General features: G+C 40.3%; 1 protein-coding gene across 1 annotated transcript; it reads right to left on the bottom strand.

Annotated features, from left to right (window-relative positions):
* Nucleotides 1–16,108: 16,108 nt before the first annotated feature.
* Nucleotides 16,109–23,252, bottom strand: LOC138946728 (uncharacterized). Its single transcript, XM_070318131.1, has 4 exons — nucleotides 23,174–23,252; nucleotides 18,351–19,830; nucleotides 17,728–17,847; nucleotides 16,109–17,026 (listed from the first exon to the last, which is right to left on the bottom strand). Exons 2-4 carry the CDS (start codon nucleotides 19,614–19,616, stop codon nucleotides 16,109–16,111), a joined length of 2,304 nt encoding a protein of 767 aa, XP_070174232.1. The 5' UTR covers nucleotides 19,617–19,830; nucleotides 23,174–23,252.
* Between the last annotated feature and the right edge of the window lie 67 nt (nucleotides 23,253–23,319).

Here is a 23,319-nt window from a genome sequence, read left to right as displayed (position 1 = left end):
CCTGTGGCATCTAATCGCCTACTTGTGGTAATACCCAATGCATTTATGAACGTTACAAACCAAAACGTATAGTGGAACACTGCCTTCGACACCTACCGTGGCGAGAGATCTGAGCCGACTGCGAAAAAGTGGCCCCTCAGAGCTAGAGCACTTCCGCCTCAGAGCTTTTTACGCATGGAACGTCTCCACTGAACACCGTGGTGATTGAAGTTGCATTGCTGCTCTCACCTTTGATTCCCGTTTCAGTCGTTCATTTTTCTGTATATGAGTGGATTCGGGGAATTCAAATGACATAGTATACATTAATCAAAATTAGACAATCAATGCTTTCAATACAGCAATTGCAGGCAGGATCAGGACATTTTCCCATGGATGAATGCGTTCATATCATTGATTAAATTTGCGCATATTGCGCAAGTGAAACTTTACAACGAAGGGGTTATTTGTTCCAGTCATTTGAGTTTAACAAATATTTTAATAGTTGTTGTGCATGAACTTCAGTTCGTCCACGACCATTCTACAAAGTTTCGAGTCTATAGGTAAAATGGTCGGACATTTACCTTTTCTCCTAAACTGAGGTGTTACCAAATTACACCTCCGAAATTGTCAATGCCGCGGAAGCTTTCCTGATTAGACTATGGCTGCACCATTGGAACCCCTTTCATGACCGTGCCTAAACATGGCAAAATATGGTATAAAGGAGTTAGTTTGATTTTACGTTGGAACGTTCTTTTATGCGGAGTTCCATTCTACGTTTTCAAAGTCGCACACACAACTAATCCCCCCCCCTCCCCCCCCCCCCCCTATTTGTACAACATGTTTGGGCCGTGTTGATCTCTGATCAACCCTTTTTACATTTAGTCAAGTTTTGACTAAATGTTTTAACGTAGAGGGGGAATCGAGACGAGGGTCGTGGTGTATGTGTGTGTGTGTGAGTATGTGTGTGTGTGTGTGTGTGTGTGTGTGTGTGTGTGTGTGTGTGTGTGTGTGTGTATGTGTGTGTCTGTGCGTGTGTGTGTGTAGAGCGATTCAGACCAAACTACTGGACCGATCTTTATGAAATTTGACATGAGAGTTCCTGGGAATGATATCCCCAGAGATTTTTTCTTTTTTTCGATAAATACCTTTGATGACGTCATATCCGGCTTTTTGTAAAAGTTGAGGCGGCACTGTCACACCCTCATTTTTCAATCAAATTGATCGAAATTTTGGCCAAGCAATCTTCGACGAAGACCGGACTTCGGTATTGCATTTCAGCTTGGTGGCTTAAAAATTAATTAATGACTTTGGTCATTAAAAATCTGAAAATTGTAAAAAAAATAAAAATTGTTTTTAAAACGATCCCAATTTACGTTCATCTTATTCTTCATCATTTTCTGATTCCAAAAACATATAAATATGTTATATTCGGATTAAAAACAAGCTCTGAAAATTAAAAATATAAAAATTATTATTAAAATAAAATTTCCGAAATCGATTTAAAAACAATTTCATCTTATTCCTTGTGGGTTCCTGATTCCAAAAACATATAGATGTGATATGTTTGGATTAAACACACGCTCAGAAAGTTAACAAGAATAGAGATAAAGAAAAGCGTGCTATCCTTCTCAGTACAACTACTACCCCGCTCTTCTTGTCAATTTCACTGCCTTTGCATCGAGCGGTGGACTGACGATGCTACGAGTATACGCTCTTGCTGTAAAAATGCAGTGAGTTCAGTTTCATTCTGTTAGTTCGACAGCTTGACTAAATGTTGTAATTTCGCCTTACGCGACTTGTTCTTGTTATATCCTGGAATCAGCGTTCACTTGAGAGCGAGTAATGAACTCAACTTTATTTTACAAGGATTATGATTTAAGGCTGGGAGAGAGAGAGAGAGAGAGAGAGAGAGAGAGAGAGAGAGAGAGAGAGAGAGAGAGAGAGAGAGAGAGAGAGAGAGAGAGAGAGAGAGTGTGTGTGCGTGCACGCCTGTGTATGTATGTGTTTGTGTGATCATGAATGTATACGCCATCAATCTGCATTCATTTGACTAATAAGTTATGTAACTTTCAGTATTTTCTTTGCTTGTGTTTTAATAAAGTAGCAGACCAAATCACTGTCCAAGTAAATTTGTGTTTAATTCTACCCAGTTCAGCCACCCACTAGACAGCATGACTTTTTCTAAACATAACAAATTATTTACTGGCATCCTGAAACATGAACCACTCACTTCATCTCTTCACATACTAACACACATACAGGCATTACCTCTCACACGCATAAACAAACACACACAGATGCACACACACACACACTATCTCTCTCACACTTCTCATACCTACACATGCATTAACACTCTCATACATTCTTTCTTTCACACACACAAACACACACACAAACTATCTTAATCTAGCTCTTACACACACCCATACCAAGACGAACACCCTCTCCCTCTCTCATACAAAAAGTCGCACACAATCGTAAAAGATCACTTTTTTTTTATTGTTATTTACGTTACAGTTGTAAAGTTTGTTGTTGTCTAACAGTTACTGTCAAACTAGCTCTGACGGCCACTTGGTAGATCTACTACACTCTCTAATAGTGCACACGATTTAAAAAAAAAATGATAAAAAGCAATACACAACCACACACAATGTTAGAAAAATGGTTATCCGACAAACAGAAACATCATATCTACATCAAAAATTGTTGTTAGCTATAGAAAAGAAAAAGAAACAGTACATGTAATGACAGATCACCGTGACGATATAATCAATACCTCGCGAGATTCAACAAATATCTCCCTGTATTCTCGGACAAAACGCAGGCGCTTGAAGCCCTGTCAGATCTACAATAGTAGGTGCATATTTATTACACAATGCGAGAGACCCAAAAAAAAAAAAAAAAAAAAAAAAAAAAAAAGCCGTGAGCTTCGCGCATAATTACACAATGATCGTAAATTTCATGGATGATTTTCGCACAACACAACAAAACAAGGTACAATGGTTTTCACATCTGTGCGAAAAATGACACAACGCAATGGTTTTCCAGGGGGGATTTTTTTCTTCTTTTTGCACACTGAATGGTTGGGGGGGGGGGGGGGGGGGGGGGGTTGGTGGTGGTGGTTTATTTGCATGTGAGTTACACCAAACTTTGATGCAATGGTTTTCACAATCCGTATGAGAATAATTACAAGATGTTGCAGTTCTTTTAAAGTCACTGCATATAATTAATTACACAATTCACCTGAAGAGAATTGTACAGGTCAGTCTACCAACTGCTGTACGAACGAAATAAGAGAGGTCGGGGGGAGGGGCAGGGGGGTAAGAAAGACACAATATTCGCAGTTTAACAATACTTTCCATCAGGAGATTCTCTACTCGAGAAATGACGAAGAATTTGTTCAACATCGAAAACTTGTGTTTTTTTTTGTTAAATGACAACAACCAGGTGATTAAAAAGATGTAAAGTGTTGGTCACTTATCATAAACATTTTGGCTTAACGTTTTCAAAAATGGCAGGTTTTTCCTTTAAAAAAACTGATGGTGACATGATTCTTAGAAAACATTGAAATGCATAAAAATGGCCTTTTAGATGCACGAATCTTGGGACCAAAAAAAACCACAACAAACTGTCAAAAGAGTTCAGATAATTTCTACTACATGTTCGACATTTGGCATAAGACAATACTTTGTTCAGAAAAAAAAAGCTAGCTTTTTTTTTTATTAAAAACTGAGGACTGGTAAAAATAAAATACTAAAAAAATATAAAAAGAAATTCTAAATAAAATATTCCAACTCTCAAGACGTTAAAGAACAATAGCTGGGGTTTTACTGAAGTATAAATGTGTTGTCATGTTTATCTCCCCTGCAAGGCAAAACTATCAGTTCCATGTTTCATGTCTCCAAAAATTGAAAGTGAAACACACTGATTTGCATTTAACCTCAAAGATCTTGGATTCTACAAGATTTTTATTTTTCATTTTTGTTTAAACATGCTTCTGTAACAATGCAGAAAAAAAAGAAGAAAAAAAAAGCACAGTAAAACGCTTGGTCTCTTTGGTCCGATTTATACCTACGGCAAACTCACAACAAACGGATTTCTTCTAAAGCGTATGAAGATCTGTTTCTTTTTGGTTCTCAACTTATAAAACATAGGTACATTGTCACACTTTCAAACAATATGAAATGAAAAAACATGCATCAAAATTCAACATAAATATGATACTGTGGTCTTTTCATGAGACATGACTTCATATCCGTGACAACGGTCAATCCAAAAAGATTGTCCACAAAATTACATGACGTGGTTTAATAACAGTTACAATGGTCAAAAGAAAACGCAAAATGTTTCTGAAATGTGATTTAAAAAACACACACATAGAACCCAATTATTTATGGTTGAAATACAACAGATTAAAAACACACACGGTTTCAAGGATGTTCCATTGGTATGAGAGGTACAGATTCAAAATATGTGATAGGGGAGCTTTGTCAAGTGTGATTTCAAAAGAAAAAAATTGCTGCCTCACTATCTTCGGATATTGTGTTGAGTGGAATTTAGTTTCTCTGTCTCTCCTCAAAACCCTCAAAACAAAATAATCAAACCAAATCTGAGCTTCGTATGGGCATCAGAGCTACAGTACTGACACTCAAGACTTTTCCAGCAAAAAGAAAGTATTACAATAATTTAAATTAAAAAAAGTGAAAACAACCCCAGCCAGAGAGGAGACGGCAACTGAAAATCTGTTAGATACCTAAATAAAAAATATAAAAAATAAAAAGAAACAAAATGAAAATAGGCTACTAAATTCCACTCAACAGTAAAAACTGCTCAAAGAACAAATTATAATTTTCTTAAATCAATATTCAACAAGACGTAAACATGGGACTCGAAGGAGACACAAAATTGGATGCATAATCTTTTCAGTCATCACATCAAAATACACACACTTAAACCGTAATGAGACAGAGATTTTGAGGTTCCGTGAGAAATGCACAAATATGTAAATATAAAATTACTCTGTAAAGTGGGACTTGTGTTGACAACCAAGACAACAAAATGAACAGGATTTTTCAGACTGAAGCATACAATGCAAAACGAGGAGAATAAGGAAGACATTTCGTCGTGAGTTTAGATGCACACATATCACAACTAAACAATACCCAGACTTAAAATAAAGTGGTGTCAAATTAATGTGGTCACAAATGAGGAAAAAATAGAAAAAGGCCAAAAAGAAATCTTACTTCAACCGAAGGTACAAAACTGGATGCTTCCACTGCCTAAGCTGATTTAAAACAATCATATCAGAACAGTTTAAGTATCTTTTAAAGTGGTTTACGATACAAGTACAGACACTCTTGTAAAAGAAATACGATTACACATAAACTGAACTAAGACACTAGACTCGTTTTTAACAAAATAATAAATTTAATATTCACAATCGATTCTTCACATAAATTTCATCACTGACTGTTAAAATATCCAATCATAAACAGGCAACACCCTCTCCTCCCCCTCTATTCCCCTTAAAAAAGTTATGCCCAAATTGCATAATTAGATTCCAATCTAGAAACAAAGTTAAATCAACAATCAAAAGTTGACACTAAAAAATGTAATAATAATAATAAAAGATAAAAAAAAAATCAAATGCATCTTTCCCTTATAAAAAAAAGAAAAAGAAAAATAGGTACATATTACAGTATTAGGAAAAAGGTATTGCTGGGAAAATATTGCCTGGAAAGTAAATGTCTAGGAAAAAACCACCAACATTTAAAGTAAGGATTTTGTTTTGGCTCCGGCACTTCATAGAACACTGAACCTTCTTTCACATAGGTCATAACGTTGCTATTTCTTCGGCAAGGAAGAGTTTTCCAAGGACTGCCTTAAACTTCGGAAAATTGCCTAAACTGTTACTGCCATTTTGGCAAAGAAAATACATCCTACCAACAATCCTGCTACTGCCACAGGCACACAACCAACTAATTTTGTTTGAATACTGGTCACAACGTTTAAGCAGAAAAAAATCAGACATTTCAATGAGGTGAAGGTCACAGCTGTATACTTCGGGAGATCAGTTTCTGTGTCAGACTTTTTCTTTATACATTGTAAAATAGGGACAATGGTTACGATACTTCCGGAGGGAAAAAACTGTGAGGATGGCATAGATTTATTTACTGTGTTACTCATACATTCTCTCTTCTTAAGCCCCCCCCCCCCCCCACCCCCCCCCCCCCCACCACTTTCAAATCACACACATCATTACTATCCGACACAAGTGACAATGCACACTTCCACAACCAACACAAAATGTTTAAAAAAGATCATATTTAGCATAGTGTGTATGGGGGACACAGGCAAAAACTGGATACCCTGACATTTTTCATATCTTCAAAAATTACAAAGTATACAACATGACAGCTATCAACACACAGAAGAGCAAAATTCAAGCACTGACCTTCGAGTTTAGAAAAAAGAAAAGAAGTAAATTCCCGTTCCCTTCTCTGGCATTCATGACAAAATGTACAACAAAACGTGATTCTTATGTATATGATCATCAGTACCCTTTTTTTGTGGTCAACTTGTTCCGTTTTTCAATTAAAGCACAGGAAAAAACCCTGTCTGTTATAAATGCAGCCATCTTTCCAGCAGGACAGACTTGCTTTAATGACACAGATCATTTCCTTTATATGTTAGTATACTTTTACAGCTCATAACATTTACTAACAGTGATTCCATTCAAAAACTTTAAAGATGCTATGATTACGACACTAAAACACTCATAAAACTTTTACAAATACCGTGTTCAAGATGTGCAAAAACTGACAGATGCACCAATCTTCTTTCATCTGCTGTTCAGTAAAAAATATATCTAACACTTGCACAGTTTTCATCTGCTTCTCCGTGAAATTATCTGCGAGTTAAAAACTTTGTAAGATTTTCAATAAAAGCAAACTTGCAAGGACTGAAAGAATTGATCTGTGCCACAAAATGTGAGAGTGACCTGCTGGTAACAGACAGCAACTCTAACACAACCAGCGTTAGTCCCCTTTCTGTTACTGAACGTCTCGGTGTGTGGGTGAGAGCCAGAGGGCCAAACACACACTATCTGCTGCAACCTTTAGAGCAAGCACAAGACCAATTTTGCGTCACTTTAGGCACACACACAAAAATAGTCTGTTTACGGTATCCCGACCGACCCTATTTTTTCGCGCGACCCTAGACTTTTTTTTTGCATTTGGGGAAAAAATTAAAATTTAAAAAAAAATCCCCGACCTACCGACCCTATTTTGTTTGCTAATGTTACCGTAAACAGACCTTTTTTTCCCCCCTTATTAAAGGTACCTTCATTCTCATGTAAGCCACCGTATCAGCCACCACAGACCTGTCCAGGCTTTATCATGGAATAAGAGCATCCTTCCGTTTGAACACATACCAAAACTCAACTGTGTCCACTGTGTGTGTAGAGAAGGACATTTGTGCTGTTTCAATTTCTTAGCCGACACAAGTGTCAAAATGTGAAATTAATTCAGAAAAACAAACTTCCACTCTGCACGTCCGTTAGCTCGGGACAAACCCACTACTGAACACCGTCGAAGTGACTCAGCAGAAGTGCAGTGTCATCTTCCGAGGGTAGCCTACCGCAGCAACCCGACATCCCCCCCTGGAGCGTCTGTAAAATCGACAAGTCTGGCAGCGGAACGAAATTCAGAGGTGGTTGGAGCAGCGAGTACAGGGACGGGGCGGTGTGAGAGCACAACGGGACAAGGGAACAAGTGTAAAGACGAAAAAAAAAAGAAAAAAAAAACTTCCACTCTGCAGAGAACACAGCCAGGATGTTAATATTGTATGTGTTCAAGTTGTAAGATGTTTTCATTCCATGTTAATATTGTATGTGTTCAAGTGGTAAGATGTTTTCATTCCATGTTAAAAGCCAAGACAGATAGATCTGTGATGGTTGACACCATCGTTTACACGAGAAGGAATGTAAGTTTACAGACTGAAAATGACAATGAGGGCTGGGAAGAAGAAGAGGTCAAAACAATTAGCAAAAGTCCAGAGATGTACATCAGTGGGTATCTCTTCATCTGCATATCAACATAGCTTCCACGACCAAGGATGCATATACCGAGGGCGACACAAAAACGAAAAATGTGATCTTCATTGAAAAATATCCTGCATTCACACGTATGTACAAAATCCATGGTCAGCCTACACTTGCAAAGACAGTAAACTTCAAACTAGGAATGGCTGTAATAATAATTATAATAATTGTAATAGTTATCGTAATAGTTGAGAGGTAGCAGATGGAATCTAGCATATCAAATTCACTCACACACGCGCACAGTCTTTACGTAAAAAATCTGGATTCTGAAAACAAAATTGAAAAAATATATATATAAAGGCAATTCTGTTAAAAATAAAACAAATGCACAGCATTGCAGTATAAACGCGCTATACATAGAATCATATTCCTCGGTCCCTTCCCCTTCATTTTAAATGACTTGCGGTCCAGTGAGGAGGAAGAAGAGAGAAAGAGAGAGAGAGAGAGAGAGAGAGAGAGAGAGAGAGAGAGAGAGAGAGAGAGAGAGAGAGAGAGAGAGAGAAAGAAGAAGGTTCACAACAGAGTATAAAATGCACTATACAAATCGCACAGTAGATAAAGGACATTTTACACACACACATAAAGTTATTGCCAAGGGAATAGGAACTATACTGGTTGAGGAGTGAGGATCAAAAAAGCAAGACGCATAGTTTACGGGGGGTGCTTGAGGAAGGATTTCAGTGTGACACATTCAAGCATTTTGGGACTGCCATCAGAACATCAATTCTGACACAAATCCCATCTCCACACAAAACCTTACATGCAGATGAGAAGGATCTGGGGGTGGTGTAAGACTGGGGGAGGGGGGCTTTACAGGTCAAGCGAGAACGAAAAAGTAAGTACCACTTAAGAGGTAAGCCTCCTGAAATGCATTAAACCACAGCTCTGCATATTTCAGTAACAATTCCCCAAAGTTACATCCCAAAACAGTAATGCCAGAAACGAGCCAAAGCGAAACAAGATTATTTTAAAGCCTTTCAAAATCAAACAGCAGCAAACGATGCCTCAGTTTTTGTTAAGTACATTTGAATATGATTTGTTTTAATTGAAAAAGTTAGGAGGGAGTGGGATATACGCAAAAGGTTTTCTATATTTCAAAACTAGGCAAAGTCTCATCTGTTAATTCTTATGCTGAAATTTAGGAGAACAGGATAAGGTAAAATATAACGACTAAAAAATAAAACAGAAAGGCTCAACTGACATTTCTCAACTACATGTATATGTATAAAAATTCTTATTTTAAAAATCAGCATACATTTTTTCCCCCAATCAAATGTAAAGACTTCTGATTTAAATAGAGTAAAAATAAGGACTTTTTAATTCATTTCTTTAGAATAATGTTACAAAATAATCACATTTTACACTGCACTTCGAACCATCAGCATAAAACTTTTAGTCTAAGGGAAATAACCCACATCAGATTACCTTTTCCTTGCAGAATTGTTTAACAAATGTGACCCTCCACCACGAAATGAGTCGCATGTCACCTTTGCATGATTTTCATATTTTTACATTTTTCTAAAGAGTTTTTTATGCTCTATCCAGTGGTGAAAACCGTTTTAGAAAAGAGCGAAAACTGTTTGAGTTATAAGCCTGTGACTAAGGTGACCCTCACACTGTTACCAGACACTCCCCGGACTTTTATTAAGCCTAGCGCAGAACCGCGCGAGGTGACATGCGACTCATTTCGTGGTGGAGGGTCACAAACTTGTTTTAAGGTTAGACAAGGATTGGAACGCAAAAAACTTCTTACCTCAAGGTGTAAGCTATTGCACAATAGTGCAGAATTTCCAATTTTGCCATATAAGATATTAAACTTTAAACTTATTCAATGATTTTTAGACATTATGGTAAAAATGGAAAGTTGCGCTTTTAAAAAATTTGCATTCCCCTTTGCCGTCACCACCCCAAGATAAAAAAAAAGCTCTGAAAAAAGAAAAAGAGCTGTATGTTTATCTTTCGTTGTGATTCAAATTTCACGTACCGATTGTCTCATTATCAAATGCGTAAGGAATCTAATTATCTCTTCGATTTTCACCGACAAGCTACGTTATCTGCATAATGCCACGCATTTCCTTTCTACAGTCAAATTTACACACATTAAATGCAACGTCTTTTTTCTGTTCTGAAATGCAGGGACACAAATGTCATAAAAACAACAACAAAAGACACGGGCAAAACATATCTCGTCTTTCGCTTTTGTTTGATCGAGTTGTCAAGTATTTGGCTAGGTATCTGGCTCTGTTGCTAGATGTGGAAGTAACAGAATACAACGAAACATTGGCTAGGTATCTGGCTCTGTTGCCAGATGTGGAAGTAACAGAATACAACGAAACATGCAATACACTCTCTGTCTGTGGGAAACTGCGGAAAGTGATTAAAAATCTAAGCTGCCTTCAACAAAATGACCCAAACCCTGTGCAGGACGCTAACACGTAAATAATACCTTATACCAATAGCCGACAATGCAAGCATGGTTTCATCAGTTAAAGATACATTTCTCCTTGCGTTACTCATCACATCAGCTACGTCACATCTGTCCAGGCTTTTACAGGCCCATCCCCCCCACTTGACACATATCAAAATTGTACAGCCTGGCTTTGATCAGCCCACAGCAGGCATTTTATGCTAAATAACTTTTGCATGTCGACGTTGTTGCCAGTTACGAAATGAATTCAACAAATCAAACTCGACAGGGAAATGAGCTTTAACGGGTGATGAAAGCATCCTCCCACTTTGTCACATGCCCAAATTGTACAGCCTGGCTTCGATCAGCGCAGAGCAGGCATTTTATGCTAAATAACTTTTGCATGTCGATGCTGGTGTCAGTTACAAAATGGATTCAACAAAATCCAATTCTGTGGCGAAATGAGAAGTCAGCTTTTATGGGTAATGAAAGCATCCCCCCCCCCCCCCCACTTATCAACACTGTAGCCTACATGCGTTCAGTGCACAGTAGAACTTTTGTGCTGAATAACTTTTGCATGTTGATGCTGGTGCCAGTTACAAAATGACTTGAACAACAAATTTCCCACTCTGCACAGAAACGAGCTAGGCTGTGGATTTGTAGTATGTGTTCAAATAGAAGATTGCTCTTATCCTGCGCAAAAAGCCATAACAGATGTGTGATGGCTGACATGATGGATTACACAGGAAGAACAGTACCTTTAAATCACCAGCATCGTCTTTTACACACACAACACACGCACCCTTCATCGACAACATTTAAAGCCACTTTGAATATTTCAAACAAACAAAATGTGTGACATACAAATGTGACCTTTGATAAACTGCTATTTCAAAATTCAACCACGTTTAAAAAAAACAACATTGCTGCTGACATGTCAAGCCAAAACCTGCCAACGTCACAATATTTAAACAATCTGACACAGTTACATGAATTCACACTGTTGGACATCTTTTGTCGTCTACTGACTCAAATATACACTCTCTATGTACACGATAGATGCATGGCGAACACAAAAATCAACATTTCAATTCAAATCATTTCTATATATATGTGGATTACAGAACAGAAAACTTCCAATGTGGTCGATGTTCACACAGATATGTGTCTGTGTGTTGTTCTACTCACAACAACAACAACAACGCCAAAACAAGCAATGTCGAAGCTACACTGCAGAACATTTGTCACAAGAAATGTACACCATAGTATCATAGAGACAGAGAGACACAGACAGACATACAGACAGACAAACAAACACATTTGGTTTTTACATGGTAAAAATAACCGATTCATAAGTGATACATTTAGATGACAAACACTTGATACCCTCGACACCTAGTCAGTGAATAAAACAAAACACACACACACAAAAAACAGCCACAAAGCACAATTTACAATGTGGTCATTTCATACAATTGGGTTTAAAAAACATCGCCTCGTGTAAGAAGATGGAGTACCAGAACAGAATGTCCCACCCTGCTCTGGAGTACTTGTTTAAAAAAAATTCAACTGTTCTGTTGCAGGTACTGCAAGCACGCAAACAAGAGTTATTGCTTGGCCGTCCAAGTCTCAAGACATTACTGTAAAAAATAAAATAAAATAAAAATTTAAATAAAAAAAATCCCTTTAGGTAAAATCTTAATTGAACAAACATTCAATTATTCATGAATTTAGCAAACTTCTTGTATTCCTGTAGCATATGAGTGGGTTTGGTGTAAATCGAACACCCCGTCTGTTGCCATGACTGCGCATAAATGACCGTTACTGGATGACAATGATGACATGGAGAAGCAATGATGAACTTAAAATTATTTTCCAAAAATTGAATACAAATAAAAGTGTAGAAAAATTTAATCAAATAAAATAAGTGGGCGGTTGGAGGGAGGAGAAATAACTAACAGGAACATTTTTGAATCGGGACTTCCGCACATATCAAATTCAAACCGGATAAAAGGAGTATTGAATTTATCAATTCTAAACCATTTTGACTGCAGAAACTCTACAGTGAGGTAAATTTATGTGGTGTGATTTGTAGAATTCTAGAGTTTTTCCAGAAACTAGTCTGAAACCAGATAGATCCAAGTTTCTATTGAATGTTTTGTTTTGTCAAATAAACATAAGTCTAAGAAACTTTTCGAACTGGATGTCTTTCATGAACAAACAGTTGTAACCCATTCTAGGCCAGGGTCACAGAAAAGGTCATTCACATCCAGTCTCATTTTCATTTTCATTACTTTAATGTCCCATCGCTGGGAAATTCGGGTCGCTTCCTCCCAGTGGAAAGCTAGCAGCAACGGAGTCGCGCTACCCTGGTGTCTGCGTGTTTTGGTGTATTCAGCCACCTGCAGTTATGGCAGAATGACTAAGGTCATTTACGTGCCATTGTCTTTCTTTCTTTCTTTATTTGGTGTTTAACGTCGTTTTCAACCACGAAGGTTATATCGCGACGGGGGAAGGGGGAAGATGGGATCACTTGTCAATTGTTTCTTGTTCACAAAAGCACAAATCAAAAATTTGCTCTAGGGGCTTGCAACGTAGTACAATATATTACCTTACTGGGAGAATGCAAGTTTCCAGTACAGGTGATATCATATTTTTTATAAAGTTGCTTACAAACCAGTCGGCACTCCCCGTAATCAAGCAACTGAGTCCGTAACCTTAAACTGTTATGGTGTAAATGTACCCTCCCCAATGCTAACTCCCCAACAACCACTGTCTTCCCCACGCAAAAGAGGAATAATTCAAATCAAAACATTAACCTGGACTTTAGCATGATCATAAATGTTGAGAAAAACAACACTGCAACATAATAGTTACATTTGCACCTGGTGTCAAGTGAGACATTGTTTCTGACCCAGTAAAGCCAAGAAAAAATGTGACCGACCTTTGCCCAAGGGATTTTTGTCTTATTTTGGTTCAACAAGGTGCCTTATAAAACTTTGGCAAACACACACATGTGTATACAGTATGTAAAAGAGTAACCAAGGTTTAAAAAGAAAAAGAAACAGGTCTAAATTTAGCGATAAACTAGGAATCATGATTTCCTGAGAGCCTCAAGTGGTCTGGACTAGCATACATATTTACGCTGTGTACACGAAACAACAAAACGAAAATAAACAGTCAATCATGAAGCTGAGCAAATGCCAATAGCGGGAAAATGTGTCTTAGGGTGTTATGGTATCAGAACATAAAAAAAATATACGAGTCTCAGGGTGTAACTGTGTAAAATAAAAAAAACTGTTGTCCAATATCACATCAGCTGAATCTAAAAGATGCTCGTCATATGCTTTGCAGAGGAACAGACTTCGCTGTTTAACGATTAAAAACAAATTATTTAAGACAGATGCGCACGGTCCGGTCACTAGCAGCTTACGTGTAGGCTTTGTCTGGCTCTGTAAGATTTCTAAAAATTATACATTGTGCCATAAAAAGCGTAATTTTCTGTCTGTTTCATTTTTGATTTAATTTTCCTCACCACTACTTTGACAATTGCTAGGAAATCTGAAGACAGTGTATGTAATTTGAAAAAGGAACAACAGAACATCTTTCAGATGACTTCAAGCTTAGCTCCTTTTTTTTTGTCAGTTATCAAACTGCCATGCTTTTAATTCTGCAGATTTAGAATTACTGAAAGTGAAAATCAACAAATATAGAACACCTTGATGAAATGGAATTTGCAAAACACTTCATGCATTCCCTGCACCGCATATGAAGGCCATGCACGGGTATATGCAAGGTGCTTGTGCTTTTGCCACAGCGCAATTTGAAGCTGCTCTGGTGAGGGACAACCATCGCTCTCACCCTTTTTCTAATCAGAAGACCTTGTGTAAATCATCAGGCAGGCAGATGTATGATCTCATGATTCTCTAACTTACTACACACCTCAGAATTACATTTTCCCCTTAGGCTTAGCATCTAAGTAAAGTAATTGTAACTGTAAGGCCCCAACTCTTTAAAAGGAAATAAACCTCACTGAACTTGTGACGGGGTGGTTAACAGGTTGTTACTGTGCTTATACAATTTCGTTTGCGATACAAAATGAAATTGCTAAACCAGTGAAATAATCTTTTTCGTAAACTCTCCAAATGACTTTCTTTCTTTCTTTGGTGTTTAACGTCGTTTTCAACCGTTCAAGGTTATATCGCGACGGGGAAAGGGGGGAGATGGGATAGAGCCACTTGTTAATTGTTTCTTGTTCACAAAAGCACTAATCAAAAAATTGCTCCAGGGGCTTGCAACGTAGTACCTTGCTGGGAGAATGCAAGTTTCCAGTACAAAGGACATAACATTTCTTACATACTGCTTGACTAAAATCTTTACAAACATTGACTATATTCTATACAAGAAACACTTAACAAGGGTAAAAGGAGAAACAGAATCCGTTAGTCGCCTCTTACGACATGCTGGGGAGCATCGGGTAAATTCTTCCCCCTAACCCGCGGGGGGTCTCCAAATGACAGGCGGTGGGAAAACAGAATGCACCAGAGACAGTCCACTCCCCATTTTTTAGACATAAAAGCACTCCAAAAAGATCAATCTTTTCAGAAAAAAATACCATGGCAGTGAGTCGAATACACAAACATTGTCTAAAAAATTGAAGTCCAGAGCACTTTGGCACTAAACAGTACAATTCACTGATTTACTCTGATAGCTGGCCGCTGTGTTACCCTTTTTCGTTTTAAAAACGGAAGTAAGCAGTTTAAGTTCAAATTACATTTTTGGCTAGAAGAAGGTTTGTATTACTATCAGTTGCATTAGTACACCATCATAAACCGCCACTGTTTTACATAATACTTAACCCTATACAAAATAGTCTTACTTTGCCGTATCACAACCTTTAATCTGCTTATGTTTCCTAACAAACACTAGAAAATGTTGCGGTTTTTGTGTGTTTTTTGTTGTTGCGGTAAAACCATCATACATTTTTCACTGTTTTCAAATAAAGCACACTTGTCAGCAAAGTAAAATGTTCATTTAATGAATACACTTGTTCTGAACAGTAAGCCTCAAAGATTAAAGCACACTTGCGTCTGACAGCATAGACTCTGAACTAACGGTCTCATTCAGAAAAGCTTGTTGTGTGCTACCCTTACCCTCATTACAAAAACAAAACAAAACACAAAAAACTTTGCCAATATAATTTTTTTCCATTAAAGAATTTCTCACTTGTCACATGTCATGATCAATAAAAAGTTTGGTTCTTTGTCATTATACCACTGGCCCGTTGTAAACTTGAAATCAAAACATACAGAAAAAAATATCTGCACTTCGTCTCAGATCCACATTTCCAAGATAATCCGTGTTTAAAAATTGCTTGGAACAAAAATTAAAATTAAAACTAAGAAACAGTGAAGGCTTGAAGTTGTTCAATGACGATACCCAGGAGATGCAACATGAAGACAGAAGGGGAAGAGACAAAACAAACAAAAAAATCAAAAAATCATGAATCACCCCTCGCCGCCTCAAAATTCATGAATCACGCCTCGTCCAACTTCATGCGCTTTTGACTCACGACCCCCACGACCCCATTGTTGGCGATCACGTCCATAGTTCGCTTGTTATTGTCCCCCATCATTTCCCCGGCCCCCATTCCCACAGGTACGGGGTTCACACCTCCAGTACTCTGCAGAACGTGAGGTACAGGGTAGTGCCCTGGGTGGGGGTGGTGAGAGAGGGAGTGGTGGGGGTTGTGAGGGTGGGAGGTAGGGTAGCCCGGCATGTGGGGGTGGGGGGACTGGCTGGGGTGGCTGTGGGGGGACTGGCTGGGGTGGCTGTGGGGGGACTGGCTGGGGTGGCTGTAGGGGTTGCCCGGGTAACCATGCGGGTGTGGCTGAGCCTTGGGCCTGGTGCGGCACTGGCGCCATCTGGGGGTGGTGTGGATGATGCTGGGGGGCTTGATGCGAGGGCTGTTGGCTCTGCTGATGCTGTTGTTGTTGCTGCTGTTGTTGCTGCTGCTGCTGTTGTTGTTGTTGTTGTTGTTGTTGTTGCTGGCTTTGCTGCTGCTGCTGTTGCGGCGGCGGTGCTGGTGGTGGTGGCTGAGCAGCGGGCTGAGGTGGGGGCTGTGGATTGACGGCGATGATGTTGTAGACGCCAAACTCTCGCAGCTGGTTCTCGGCGATATCGGCCCAGCCCTTGTTGGCGGAGGGATTGGCCGGGCTGGGGTGCATCATGCAGTGCAGCTGCACTCCGTGCATATTGTGCGCCGTCATGGCTTTCTGGGCGCAGGTGTAGGCGTACTTGCCCACGGTGATGACGTGCTCCACCTTGAAGAGATGAACCACGTCCAGGAAGGTCTGGTCGCAGAGCGAGTCCAGCTGGCGCAAGACTTTGACGGGCATGTCGGAAGGAGCCACGTTCTTGCCCGTCTCCGTCATGAAGGCCAGCGGACAGAGGTTGTGGATGGCGCAGATCTTGAAGAAGCTCTCGGCCGTAGGGCACAGGCGTCTGAACAGCTCCCAGAAGCGAGCCCCTGACACCTGAAGAATGAGAAAAACAATTCATACCAATGTGAAGCTATCATTTGTGGAGTAGACTCTCCTCAAGTAAATACCGTTATAATCTTTTCTCATAATTAACAATGCAAAATCAAATTCACTCGTTACAGTCCCGTTTACAAAACTTTGTCTTCAACTCCAAGTCTATTCTTCATTTATGAAACCAAGGCAGTCGAGTTATGGAAAATTCACTGTTTCTGCTTATGACCCATGACCCATGAAGTAAGTAACATTGTTCTTCTGTTGGTTGGCCTAGTATAAGTACACCTGGAAGAAAATCCACAACTTCTAATCGTAATTACTAATACCCCTGTCTATTCATCTATGAGAGAAAGTTTTATGAAATTATCATTAACTTTAAGACAGCAATGCAGCTGCCAAGTGCCCACAATATGCCTTGAAGCTAAACACACGTCATTGGCAAGATAAATTGTTGTACTGTTATGACGTAATCCAGAGAAGAAAAAAAAGAAAGACCCCAAGAAAGGAATACACGGGAACCCCCTTTTTAAGACTCCCTCCCTTTTAAGACCCTGGTTTTGTTAAGACTTTTTGTTCATAACTTCTGTAAATGTACCCCCATTTTCAGACGCCCTCCTTTTTAAGACCTGATTTTCTCAGATTTTTGGAGGTCTTAAAAGGGGGGGTTTCCACTGTAATGAGAGACAGAACGTTCCTCCCACCTCTGATCGCTTGCATTCCATGCCCATGACGGGGCGCTTTGGGTGCTCCAGTACCGGTTTCGACACCTCTCCGTCAATGTCCATCCAGTCCGTCACGATGTTGCACTCGCCAAATGGTACCTGCACAAGGCAACATGAGCACGGTCAGATTCTCATGTTCAAAATACAAAATCAAATATATGTGACCAAACTGTACTAACACTAACAGGCTTAACTTATCTTAAAATAAGAAGGCTATCAACGACATTTAAGCATAGAATCAAGAAGACAGCAGAGAACTTCTTAATCAAAAACTGTGTTTCCCTACCCAGTTGGGAAATTCATTAACTTAACTTTTAACCAACAGTCCAAGACATGCATGACTTTACTGCTGAAAGATCTCTTTGCAAGAAGCATAATGACTCTAGGTAATTGGTGATTTCTTCCATCAGTTTTAAGTTCTTTTCCTTTATCATTACTACTACTACTACGTCATATCTTACCATAGATAGATAGAAACCCTGACTTCTGCTTACCATTACCAAAACTTCCACAGCAACTAGCACAAGCAGAGGAATCAATTACCGTAAAGTAAGAACATACCTGCCACTTGACCTTCATAAACTACCAAATGTCATACTTACCCCATTTTGTGACATGCCGAAAGGCCCTGGGTTCATGCCCAGAAAGAGGATGCGCTTGTGGGAGTTGTAGTATTTCTTCACAAACTTGTAGTGCGTTTCAAACGCGTACTCGAGCGGGTTGTACACATATGTCACCTTGGGCGGCAGATCAACATCCGACAGGCGCTGACACAACATTTTCTGACACATAATGTAGCGGTCCGCCATGCTCATCATCATACCGGAGTAGGGGCCCATGGCAGGCCCTGTGTCGGGCGGGCGGAACACAAAAATCCCCCGGTCGGAAAAGTACCGCGAGGCCTTATTAGGCACAGGAGGGGAATCGTCTTGATTCGTAGCAGGCTTGGGGATTGGCGAAGAGTCCTTCTTCTTGGGAGACTTTTTGTCCATGTTGTACATCATCTGAGGTGGTGAGAATCGCGATCCCATGGCGGAGGACGCCAGTTGGTAAGGATCTGGCAGCTCCTGTTTGAAGTGGGGCGCGTCGTAGCCCATGCGGTAGTGGGAGTTGGGGTGGAACATGGGCCCCAGGGGGGTTCCGTAAGGGTTCATGGGGTGAGGTGAGTAGCCGACCGTGTACAACCCCTCCCTTCCATCAGCCCCAAACTGCGCCCACGGATTGGCGGATGCTCGTGGAACACCGTTCTCAAACGGATCCTTGATCATTCTGTCGGCGGCGCTTAGCATGGAATCTGCGGATTGGTTGGCGCGACTGTCGAACGGACTGTAGTAGTTTTCAAAGCTAGGCGCCCCGTATGGCGAAGCTCCAAAAGCGTTCAGCCGTGAAACTTCTTGCTGGGTGGCCTCTGCGTAGCCGGGCATTCCAGGGTAGGCTTGAGATCGCATCGCGTAGGACTGAGACAACATGGGAGAGGGCATGGCGAAGGGAGATGCAAAGTTCTGTTCCGCGGAAGAGCCCCCTTCGCTGTTGTATGAGCCAAAGCGGTTGGCGGCTGAATACAAATGCTGCTGGAGAGAATTCTCCCCAAAAGAAGGAAGATATGAGGAAGGGTTAGGATGTGTCAAACCGTGCGGGGACTGTGAATGCGATTCTGACGAGTGTTGACTGGTAGTTGCGCTCAGAGCGGGGTACGGCGACGTAGACGGAAACCCCCCGGCGGCTGCAGCTGGGTGATGGTTAGTCGCGCTTGGGGACTCAGTGCCTCCACCCAGAGCCGCTGGGGAGTGTGTGAGGGAGCCATTCTGGGGAGCATTGTCTAAGATAGACACGCTGTTAGGAGCGCCGACATACCACGGGTAACTCATTGGCGCCGGTCGGGAGGAGAACGACGGCAAGAGACGAAAGTCGGGCAACGCTTTTCCTGCATGTGACGAAGCCTTACAGCGACTGCACACAGCGCAGAAGACTGATGCAGCACAGCGCTGTGGCTGGCTGTGACGTGTGTAAGATGGGCGCTGCGAGGTGGGGGTGCTTGATACTCGTTACTGTCCACATCGGGAGCTTGTCATGGATTTCAGCCTGCAACATAATCAACCAAATCACTTACATAATATCAGTCAGATCTACACATTTTATTTGTACATAGCACCAAACCACCAAAAGAGAAAACAAGTAAAGCCAAACTACATACCAAAAATAATTTCTGGTAGGGGAACAATTGGTGTTTATTTCCAAGATTTCTCGGACAAACAGGGAATGGCTGACCAAAAGCATCAACCCCGGAACGTAGAGCGCATGCATACAGTTATATGCATTATCTTAACAGTATTCATTAAAAAAAACGGGCGGGGATGTAGCTCAGTCGGTAGCGCGCTGGATTTGTATCCAGTTGGCCGCTGTCAGCGTGAGTTCGTCCCCACGTTCGGCGAGAGATTTATTTCTCAGAGTCAACTTTGTGTGCAGACTCTCCTCGGTGTCCGAACACCCCCGTGTGTACACGCAAGCACAAGACCAAGTGCGCACGAAAAAATCCCGTAATCCATGTCAGAGTTCGGTGGGTTATAGAAACACAAAAATACCCAGCATGCTTCCTCCGAAAGCGGCGTATGGTTGCCTAAATGGCGGGGTAAAAACGGTCATACACGTAAAAGCCGTGGGAGTTTCAGCCCATGAACGAACAAACAAACAAACAATTAAAAAAAAATACACCTGGCGGCATAAGCGACATTCATGGACATAGAATAATAAGAATATATTTACAATGCCAATGCTCAGTCAAGACATAACAACAAAAATGGAATTGTTTGCCATTACAGACACTGGCTTACATTCAGCCAATATCTTAGCTTCTGAGTTCTTCCTCCTTTTCCCACAGTCCAACTCCAACTCCAAGTATCCCTACGCTTTTCTTCCAGAGGTCTAGTAAACCTAAATATTTTGAAGATGTCGAACACCATAATTTAATAATGATTTTATGACTGGACACAACTGCTTGATTGATTTCAATGAAACCTTTGGCCTTTTGTTTAATCCAATGACTAGCAAAATCACATCTTTATACGACACAAAGTGACAAACCAGAAAAAATTGTGCTCATGAAGGAGGAAAATTGAAGAGCAAACAGAAATATTCATCTGTGTGCATTCATGGTCATCATACTGCACTGTAGAGTCTGACAACAGGCCTGAGCCTAAAATGTATGTATTGATTATTCTTCTGCGTTCATGGGATGAAACTGAGAGTTTTTACCCTGGTATTTTCATGTTTCTACAACCTACCGACCTCTGACATGGATTACATGATCTTTTCTGTGCACACTTGGTCTTGTGCTTGCGTTTAATACACACTAAGGGTGGGGTGGGGGGTGTTGTAAGCCACTAGCAGATCTGCACACCCTTAACCCACCAGGCATGACTGAGATTTTCTTTCTTTCTTTATTTGGTGTTTTACGTCGTTTTCAACCACGAAGGTTATATCGCGACGGGGGAAGGGGGGTGATGGGATAGAGCCACTTGTCAATTGTTTCTTGTTCACAAAAGCACTAATCAAAAATTTGCTCCAGGGTCTTGCAACGTAGTACAATATATTACCTTACTGGGAGAATGCAAGTTTCCAGTACAAAGGACTTAACACTTCTTACATACTGCTTGACTAAAATCTTTACAAAAATTGACTATATTCTATACAAGAAACACTTAACAAGGGTAAAAGGAGAAACAGAATCCGTTAGTCGCCTCTTACGACATGCTGGGGAGCATCGGGTAAATTCTTTCTCGTCCCAACCAATATGGGACTCCTCCTAACCCGCGGGGGGTGACTGAGATTTGAACAATCAACCTTCCGCATGGGAGGCAGAATCTCACCCACTAGGCCATCGTGCATGTCATACACTGATTAGTTCTATAACATTTTGTTTGTAGATCTATAACTTGTATAAGAAGACAACTACTGAGTACACACCACATCATCAGAGTGTACGTTAACAATAATAACCTGATGCTACACAAGGTTTCACTCTTAGCAATAAATTAAAATGCTGAAATCACTTAATCAGTGCGAGGTTTGACCTGAAACAAACTGCACCAGAGTCTACTGAGACATTCCACATTGGGCTGACCATGTTGAAACTTAAAGAATGATTGATTACTTCCTACAACCAGTCAAGTTTCAAGAAAAACCTGAATCAGGAGCCCTCATCTGGCCAGCCTCGTATTCAACGGAAGTAATAAGACTTATTAAGAGTGGTGAAGACAATCACGTAAGTGGTCATTACTCAGCCTTTCAACTAAAAATACAACTTACAAGCTATTAATTCATTGATTTACCACTACCCAAACTGGTTGTTCATGAATTAAGTGAAAGAAAAGTACATACAGACACTTGAAATTGTGAAGCACTCTTGTCTTCTGCCTGTACCTGTTACTCATGTGTTTGAAAAAAAAACTGGGATGGGACTGAAGAGTTTTACAAGGAACAACAGATCTTTTTTTTAATTAAGTTCTTCCAAAATCACCATAGAATAGGTCTACCTATCGGTATTCCAAGCTCTCGTGATCTCTCGCAAACTTCAGAGCATAGCAAAGCATGCGGTACAGCGATCTCGTGCGAGCTGCACAAGCCAAAGTTCGAAGTTCTCGCGATGTTCAAAGCATAACAAAGAGCGTGTCTCGCGAGAGCTGCTCAGATACCGAAAAGGTCTATTAGAAAGGTCTGAAAAACAACAAAAAGGTCTGATTATAGATTTATACAGTGTTTTTGAATGTTGTTAAAGTACTGTTTGGTTCACAAGACACTTTCATTCTCACTGTGGCAACACTCCCAAGCAAAAAGAAAGGGGGCCCATGAAATGCATGCATAGATTCCACAGGCATGGAGGATGAGAATAAAGCCTGAAAACCCACGAACACACTCAAGAAAATCAAGCCCTGTCTTACCAATAACTGGATCCCTTGTGATGAAACCCACACCCCAAGCATTTGTGACTTTGCTACTTCATGCATGACAAACCAAACACGGCACTGACCACCGGCTAAACAAATTTCCCTGACCCTCGCTTTGTCACTGTTACAGTTGTCTGTAATTGCCCAGACGGGACGAAAGGTAATAAAACGCACACAAAGAACAATTTTAATACTGTACGTTGATCGCTACCTAGCTCGGGCAGTTCTATGAACCGAACAAAGCAAGTAAGAAAGAAAAGACAAGTACCAGATCAAGATTTTGCTGAAAAAAGATCGCAGTAAAATGAAAATGTCAAATGAGTCTGAAATTGGGACACACCAAGACAAGTGTCAACAGTGAGTGATTAAAAAAGGCGCAAGAATCTGATTGCAGACTGCATACACATGCAAGATGTTAGATTAAAGCATAAAGATGCCATAAATGTTTCAACACACACATAATGTGTAAAATAATGACTCACATTGACGTTGTAAGTGTGTCACAATAATCACCAACACGCGCGGAGCTCTCTGTGTTTACAGTAAAGTGCTTGTGCGCATGCGCGGAAGTGGATCCGATAGTTACTGCTTGTATTGAAAATTCTTTGAAAAACGATTTAAGTCAAAT

This window comes from Littorina saxatilis, linkage group LG14 (assembly GCF_037325665.1).
Source record: "Littorina saxatilis isolate snail1 linkage group LG14, US_GU_Lsax_2.0, whole genome shotgun sequence".
Taxonomy (NCBI): Eukaryota; Metazoa; Mollusca; class Gastropoda; order Littorinimorpha; family Littorinidae; genus Littorina; species Littorina saxatilis.
Note: the sequence above shows the minus strand (reverse complement) of the source record. Positions and strands in the feature narration are given on the sequence as shown.

Coding starts and splice junctions, on each gene's coding strand:
- LOC138946728 (XM_070318131.1), bottom strand. CDS start 19,616: ATGAGTTACCCGTGGTATGTCGGCGCTCCTAACAGCGTGTCTATCTTA. Junction 17,848..18,350: donor TCGGCATGTCACAAAATGGG/GTAAGTATGACA, acceptor TGCCTTGTGCAG/GTACCATTTGGCGAGTGCAA. Junction 17,027..17,727: donor TGGAATGCAAGCGATCAGAG/GTGGGAGGAACG, acceptor CTCATTCTTCAG/GTGTCAGGGGCTCGCTTCTG.